This window comes from Camellia sinensis, chromosome 7 (assembly GCF_055761805.1).
Source record: "Camellia sinensis isolate YWXY chromosome 7, ASM5576180v1, whole genome shotgun sequence".
Classification (NCBI taxonomy): domain Eukaryota; kingdom Viridiplantae; phylum Streptophyta; class Magnoliopsida; order Ericales; family Theaceae; genus Camellia; species Camellia sinensis.
Genome location: NC_138967.1, coordinates 184,991,838 through 184,999,824, shown reverse-complemented (window position 1 = coordinate 184,999,824; position 7,987 = coordinate 184,991,838). Strand labels below are relative to the sequence as shown.

Genomic DNA, 7,987 nt, shown 5'->3' with positions numbered 1-7,987 from the left:
AATCTTCTTTAACAGTAAATGTTCTATGAGTGTTTGGTTTGCTTTTCAAGTGTTTTTTCCCTTCATATTTAATTTGCTTTTCAATTTTTTAATTTTTTTTGAAATTTATATTTTATTTTACGAGTTTATACCTGCTAGTAAGAGTTTAATGGATCTAATTGGTACCGTAGCAAGTTGAGTCACTGTGCACCACTAGAACATACTACGCTAGCAGCCAAGGGTTTGTTCCACTTTAAAAGGGTCCACCAAATTGAATTGAATTGTAGGACTCACCCATCCATTTCCACCTCTAGAAGGCTCTAACGACCTCCATAACCCCACGCAACCTTTCTTCACACCACAATATTGCACAACTCTCTTCTCTCTCTCCAAAATGATCACATGACTCAAAAACTCTCTCTCTACCTCCTCTATTTTCCATTTACAAATTCTCACTCTCATGCTCATTGATTGCCACAAACTCTCTTAAATTTTTTGGCCACCATTTGCTTCAATGTCCATCTTATCTCAACACCACCACTCCCCTCTTACGTCCCTCCACTATGCCAGCCCGCGCCACTGCCACCGCCACCGCCAACACCTCCCCAGCCCCAGCCGTGTCCATTGCTCAACCACTACCACTACCACCACAACCACAACCAAACCCAAGCACAACCCTGCGAAGCTAGTCATTGAACCATCGCGGCTCCAAACACCGCCAATATTCAATGACCCAAGTCTGCAATCAACATGGTCTCACCGTGCTTGGGTGGCTTGCGGGTGCACTACCGTGCTTGTTTCTCTAGGAAAATGTGTCACTGCTGCAGCCAATTCACACATGTGGCTCGAACCCATTTTGGCTGGCCTGGTTGGGTATGTGCTAGCGGACCTCGGCTCCGGTGTCTACCATTGGGCCATCGACAACTATGGAGGCTCCACAACCCCTGTTTTCGGTTCCCAAATAGAAGCATTTCAAGGTCACCATAAGTGGCCATGGACAATCACACGGCGTCAGTTCGCCAACAACATACAGGCCCTCGCTCGAGCAGTTACCTTCACTGTGCTTCCCATAGATCTCGCTTTCAACGGCCCAGTACTACATGGGTTTGTGGCTGTATGTTCCGGTTGTATTATGTTTAGCCAGCAATTCCATGCTTGGGCCCACAGCGCGAAGAGCCGCCTCCCGCCACCAGTGTTGGCCTTGCAGGATGCCGGAGTGCTTGTGTCCCGGTCACAACACGCAGCACACCACCGGCAGCCTTACAACAACAACTACTGCATAGTGAGTGGTGTGTGGAATGAATTTTTGGACGAGCATAAAGTGTTTGAGGCATTGGAGATGGTCGTGTTCTTCAAGCTTGGGGTTCGACCACGGTCCTGGACTGAGCCTAACTTGGACTGGGCTGAGGAGATAGAAACTCCTCAAATACTTCGCACTCCATTGATTTAGTTTTTATTCTTTTTCTCATATCTATTCATCTTGCTAAAATGCAAGGTTTGTCAATGGTGTTGTTCAAAAATTGGATGGAAGACACCCATTTTATCACCATACAATATATTGTTTTCTCTCACTATTTTCTTGATAATCATTTCTACACGATACAATATATTGTTTTCTTTCACTATTTTCTACACCAGAAATAAAGCACGCGGTGATACAATACTGTAACAAAAAACAGTTTGCAACATCTGAAGGCGGTCTTTCGGTGAAAGTAGGAATATTTTTCTATTGTTCAACAACAGCCATTTATGGTTAATATTACAGAAAGAAATGATGAATATATTCACTTAAAACATCTCATCACCAATACAATGATAAAACTCTAAATGACGGAAATATAAAATCTTACATTGTTTCAGCTCCTACATAAGCGGAGATGGAAGATACACATGGGAACCAATACCGTCGTTTGCCATCTCTGTGACCATCATCAATCATAGCAAGACCTTCCTGCAATATTGAAATGGTTTGTGAGGGCCTGATGTAAGTATATGTTGAGACAGCAAATGAAGTTAAAAGAAGCAGTAACTTACGTCCAACAAAGTTTCAAGGGCATCGGTGGCACGACCAGAGGACCAGGACAGCCTTCTCTCTACCTCTTCAACCGTCACAAAGCCCTGAGCCTAAGAGAGCAAGGCCATTGAAATTATGATAACCATTATACAAGTTTAGAAAATGTTCTTCTATGTGTGGATGATGGCTATTTACTTTCCCAATTTAACTTTAAAAAGGAAGAAAAAAAAATTCTCTGTACACAATTAGTAAATCAAAGTCATCACCTTTTATATGAAAAGACAAGAACAAAAACTAGTGATAAAACCTTCAGCATAGATGAAGCTTTTTAGGCTCAAATTGAATCTATATATAACTAGTACAGTCTCACCTGTTTGAACACTAGTAAGATAGAAGACAAAAGAAATTCTTAAGAATTAGCTTCTGATTAACTACGAGCATTTATCAAATTAATAAGTGTTATCAAAGCTGCGTGTATATTTAAATGACCCATTCTTAAATTAGCATATAATTTGGTTGGAATGAAAGGTTGTTGGCTTCAAAACATCCCTGCCCAACCACTGGGGCTAGATCAGTCCAGATCTCTCTCTCTCTCTCTCTCTCTCTCCAGGCTCTTCCCGCTTCTCTCATGAATATAGAGTAAGAAGAATAAAGTGCACATAATTATTACGTTGTGTTATTTCTTCTCCCTCCCCTTTTAGCAAGTATTGCTGAAAACATATACATATTGAGCCCCCCCCCCCCCCCCCCCCCCCCCCCCAAAACACCATCTTTCACAACTTTTTGCCCCTTGATTTCATATAATCTTCCAGTTCCCAACAATTCATATCACTTCTCCACTGCATTGCATTTCCTTGTTAAGAATTTTGTAATGGCACAGGAATACATGCCAATCCAATTAACGCAATCCCCCTAAACGACACAATGCAATCTAAAAAAGCATAATTTTGTAAACACCATCTTTCACAACTTTTTGCCCCTTGATTTCATATAATCTTCCAGTTCCCAACAATTCATATCACTTCTCCACTGCATTGCATTTCCTTGTTAAGAATTTTGTAATGGCACAGGAATACATGCCAATCCAATTAACGCAATCCCCCTAAACGACACAATGCAATCTAAAAAAGCATAATTTTGTAACACCAACTACCCTAATACATATCTATAGACTATAATTTGGAAAATTTATGTTCATAAAGCAAATATGCATTACCATCACTTTTGAGGAATACGAAAAGTTGCAAAGAAAACAAGACTCGACAATAAAGGTTGCAGGGGAGATTAGAAATAACCTGGGCCAGCTCCAAAATTTCATTGTGGTCTTTATTTAACTCAGTTGGAACCGACCGAACAAGCTTTCTCTTTCCAACAGAGATCACCTCATAACCACTACCTAATACCTGGAATAATCCATGCACTACAGGTCAGTATGCTATGCTACACAGCCAAGATGAAAGTCATTTTAACTAATCCAGATTCATATAACAAATCGAAGTAAAAAAAAAAAATGTTAACTAATTGTACAAACATAAATTTGAAAATTTACAAAGCATGAAGTGAAGAAACCTATCTACTGTTGCAGACTACTAAAGCACAATGGTGAGCTGCATTTTTTACAAGTCACAAGACAATTAGGTTCACCGAGATAATAATTTTAAAATCTATGGTTTCATATTTTTATCACATGAAGTCCAAAATTTTACATCATCATTTATATTTCACCAGAATAAGTTGATAACAGTGATGATTATATTGATCAAATTGATTGACTCTTGCTTAGGAGATCTCCTGGATTATATCGCATGGGCGCGAGAATTTTGTAAATCTTACATCCATGTTCTTACTGCATTCCCAGGAAAACCTCTCTTAGTACCCAAGAAATCAGTTATCTAATGGGAAGTGTTCAGTGATATATGATATTCGTTTTGCTACAGTCGCTAATGCACATATCATTAGATATTTTGTTCTTAAATGACAAAATTAGTTAACAAATAAAAATAGAATTAAAAACAAAAGGCAAAATACAACCCCATTGGCCTCAACTCCTAAAATTTATGACATCTCTGAATCCATCCTCATTCGCTTCATTATCTAGAATCTATAACCCATAAACAAATAATAGAGGCATGTGGTAGTGAATGTAATGCATCTACAAGCAGACTCTCAATGTGTGTCCATAATATGCTATCAAAGACTAACATAAATCTTCAACAAAAATACCTTCAGCTTACTAATGGCACGCAAGCAATCATCCTCGGACACAGCTTCACGAGCACTCTTTCGCCTCTGACAAAGCAATTTACAGAGTTCCTCCAAGTTGATCAAACCCCCATTATGGGGTCTGGTACCCAAACAAATATCAACAATTTGCACCCCTGTCTAGCCGAGTCAATTCATGTCAAGTTTAGACATTACTAAGTGTTATCACAATGACAACAGGCAAGAAGTCATGACTTAAACATAATTGACAAAAATGGATTAATGGCGAAATTCAAAAACCATGCACATCATGCCTATCCAGATTATGTATAACAATCTGACATAGTTTCCTAAAACAAAGACCCGCTAAAACACCAGTAACCTAAACCCATGAATCTTGAAGATTAATTTCCACAGGCAACAACATTAAGAATTGCTTACCTCTTATCCATCCAATTCAACAACATGAAATCCATACCTTAATATACAATAAATCAGCTGAAGTCATCTGACAATTGAGAATTCACCAGCAGACAGACCATATATTTAACTCATGATTATGTATTTTCTAGCTAATATGTAATTCCATTGGTACATGGACTGGGGGTAAATGCATCAGGTGCAAGTATGAGTAAAGGTGTCAAAGCCTCCAGATATTAGAATGCAAAGATAACGTTGAGTTCTTCAATTTATATGGGGGAAAAAATGATAGAAATTTTCACCAAGTGACCCATGTGCACTGGCAACACACAGTTAACAGGTGCTGCACCACAAATAACACCTACATGCTTTCCCATTAATTTCTCAATATGGTAGATCATACAGTCAAACAGTAATTGCAACAATCAACATTATGCTCCCCATTCCATCATAACAAAATTGGAGACTTGACTTACAGGAGATGCACCGGAATCACAAAGAAAGGTACCAACCTAGTTCATAGTAGAAGTCACCAATCCCTAGCAGCTCCGCCCAAAAACCCTTATTTGAGGCTAAGGGATCTACTCCAACTTTAGCACACATCTCATGGAACTGTGACCTGAATGCAGGATTCTTGCGTATGTCATTCTGCAGCAATAACATCAACATAAGTATATTTTTTAATCACTAAATGCTGAGCATATTATAATGAACATCTTAAACTGCCAAAAAATTCAATTGGGTGACCTGTTGTTTTTTATACCAATTCCAAATCTATCACTTCATAGTGAAACATTTCAATTCAACAAACCACAAACATCAATATCTCCCTATTTATGACTATTATTTGTGACATGAAGATGCTTGCAAGACAATAGACACACACAGTCAAATTCAAGATGAGACAAGCAAAACCCATCACACTCCTTAATTCTGAGGGAAACTAATCAGCAAGGATGTTAAAAGATCCTACCCAATTCAATTGGCCCAATTCAGAATTCATGTTTCACACAGTTCAATTCAACTGAATTCCTATAATTCAAATTAAGACAAAAACATGTTTCCAGCAAATCTTTCTTAGCCAAAAATTTGAAAAAGTTCTCAAATTCAGATCCTGAGTTCACCCACTTTATTAGAAGCTGTCAATTCGAATTCGACTGACCGACTTCAACTGAAATCCTATAATTCAAATTAAGAAAAAAAACATGTTTCCAGCAAATCTTTCTTAACCAAAAATTTGAAAAAGTTCTCAAATTCAGATCCTGAGTTCATCCACTCCATTAGAAGATGTCAATTCGAATTTGAATTCAACTGACTGACTTCAACTGAATTCCTATAATTCAAATTAAGAAAAAAACATGTTTCCAGCAAATCTTTCTTAACCAAAAATTTGAAAAAGTTCTCAAATTCAGATCCTGAGTTCACCCACTTTATTAGAAGCTGTCAATTCGAATTCCACTGCCTGACTTCGACTGAATTCCTATAATTCAAATTAAGACAAAAGCATGTTTCCAGCAAATCTTTCTTAACCAAAAATTTGAAAAAGTTCTCAAATTCAGATCATGAGTTCACCCACTTCATTAGAAGCTGTCTATTCGAATTCAATATCAACCAACCAATCTTGGGAAACTAAATGAGGTTTTGTTTCAGTGATTCGATCAGAAACAATTCGAATTCCACTGCCTGACTTCGACTGAATCTATAATTCAAATTAAGACAAAAGCATGTTTCCAACAAATCTTTCTTAACCAAAAATTTGAAAAAGTTCTCAAATTCAGATCATGAGTTCACCCACTTCATTAGAAGCTGTCAATTCGAATTCAATATCAACCAACCAATCTTGGGAAACTAAACAAGGTTTTATTTCAGTGATTCAATCAGAAACCAAACTAATCATATTATCAAAAACAGAAAAAATACATAAAAATAAATAAAGAGTGGACCTTGTGTTTGCGAGCAAAGTCTTCCAACTGAGAGCGAAAAGTCGCAAGCTGTTCTTTCATAAGATCAGTTCTCAACTTCGCTACATTTTCTCCGAGCAACCGATACTGATCCTGAAATCATTACACAATTCACGTATATACAACAAGAGTGATATATATATATATATATATATACACATATGAATATATGTATAATGACATGAAAAAAGTAGATTCTAAAAACACGAACCCTAGCTGCGGCGGCGGTCTGTAAACCACCAATTCCAGGTCTTCGCCTCATTCTTCTTCTTCTTCTTCTTCAATTTCAATCTGAAAAGGCAACAGATTGGGGATCAGAGAAAAAACTGAGTTTGCAAAAAATGATTGGCACACATGGTGATGCATATCTATCTCATTACCGATTGATCAGAATTGTTTGCCTGAAGATTCACAACAGTTTGGGGGTTTCCATGTATAAACCTTCTGCATATGAATCGTCCTTGACATTCTGCGGGCTCACATAGTCCGACCCGATCTTCCAAAATACGGGCCGGGCTATTTTTTCAGTATGCTTTTGGATTAAAATTTACAAAATAAGTTAAATTAGTTGGTAAAACAAAATGTCATATCAAATTTATAATTATTTTTTTTATTTATTTTTTAATTATTATATCTAATTATAAAAAAATTTAATTATTTTTTCAAACATAAATATTTTAATTTACTAAAATATTCGACTTCTTAAATGAGACCTTTAATTCGACTTAGGGCTGATTTGGGGTGTCCTAAAAAAGTGCACTTTTTGTCTTTTTAGACTAAAAAAGTTGAAAAAAAAATATGGAGGTTTGAGTTAATTTTTTGACTTTTTATGGAAAAATGTGTATTAAAAAATTGTATAAAAAAAAATGTGTAAGAGAAGATTAGAGAGAAGTGGGCCCAGCCGTACAACCTGCGTGTCCGAATTGGAGTAGGAAATTATTGGCTAATTTTTGGACATTGTACTAGACGGTTTTGTTTGGCCCGTGGGGGTCATAACGGGTCCCATTTTAATAATCTGAACCGTTCAATGTGTGTAATGCGTCGAACACTATGTACCTATAAAAAATCACGTTAATCGGATATCGATAGCTATCTGATCAGATTTATTTATTTTTCAATCATTAATTATAACACCATCCATTAGTTGTACATAACTGACTTGATCATATAGTTATCGATATCTGATCAATGTGATTTTTTGCAAATATATAGTACCTGACGATTTCTACACATTGAACGGTTCAGATTGTCAAAATGGGAGCCGTGATAGCCCCATGAAACGAACAACGGTGTGTGTAAAAAGCACACCCAATCATTTCTTGTTTTCCCCACTGCCACACAGCAGCTGCACGGTCATCAATTCCGCGTGTACTTTTGTTGAAAAAAATTGATTTTTTTTTTTATGAATAGT

The 7,987-nt window shown here is 37.0% G+C and overlaps 2 protein-coding genes across 2 annotated transcripts; one reads left to right on the top strand and one right to left on the bottom strand.

Annotated features, from left to right (window-relative positions):
- The first annotated feature begins 493 nt into the window (after positions 1-493).
- On the top strand, positions 494-1,550 carry FADA (fatty acid desaturase A). Its single transcript, XM_082880104.1, has one exon. It carries the CDS (start codon positions 494-496, stop codon positions 1,427-1,429), a length of 936 nt encoding a protein of 311 aa, XP_082736230.1. The 3' UTR covers positions 1,430-1,550.
- A 126-nt stretch (positions 1,551-1,676) lies between these two features.
- VPS22 (EAP30/Vps36 family protein) lies at positions 1,677-7,307 on the bottom strand. Its single transcript, XM_028241692.2, has 8 exons — positions 6,957-7,307; positions 6,788-6,867; positions 6,559-6,669; positions 5,128-5,263; positions 4,217-4,371; positions 3,289-3,396; positions 2,014-2,103; positions 1,677-1,930 (listed from the first exon to the last, which is right to left on the bottom strand). Exons 2-8 carry the CDS (start codon positions 6,836-6,838, stop codon positions 1,826-1,828), a joined length of 756 nt encoding a protein of 251 aa, XP_028097493.1. The 5' UTR covers positions 6,839-6,867; positions 6,957-7,307; the 3' UTR covers positions 1,677-1,825.
- Between the last annotated feature and the right edge of the window lie 680 nt (positions 7,308-7,987).

Excerpts from the sequence above, each read along its gene's own strand:
- FADA (XM_082880104.1), top strand. The coding sequence starts at position 494 with ATGTCCATCTTATCTCAACACCACCACTCCCCTCTTACGTCCCTCCAC.
- VPS22 (XM_028241692.2), bottom strand. The coding sequence starts at position 6,838 with ATGAGGCGAAGACCTGGAATTGGTGGTTTACAGACCGCCGCCGCAGCT. Across the intron at positions 6,670-6,787 it reads AGACCGCCGCCGCAGCTAGG|GATCAGTATCGGTTGCTCGG; the intron begins GTTCGTGTTTTT and ends TAATGATTTCAG. Across the intron at positions 2,104-3,288 it reads AAATTTTGGAGCTGGCCCAG|GCTCAGGGCTTTGTGACGGT; the intron begins GTTATTTCTAAT and ends TTGCTCTCTTAG.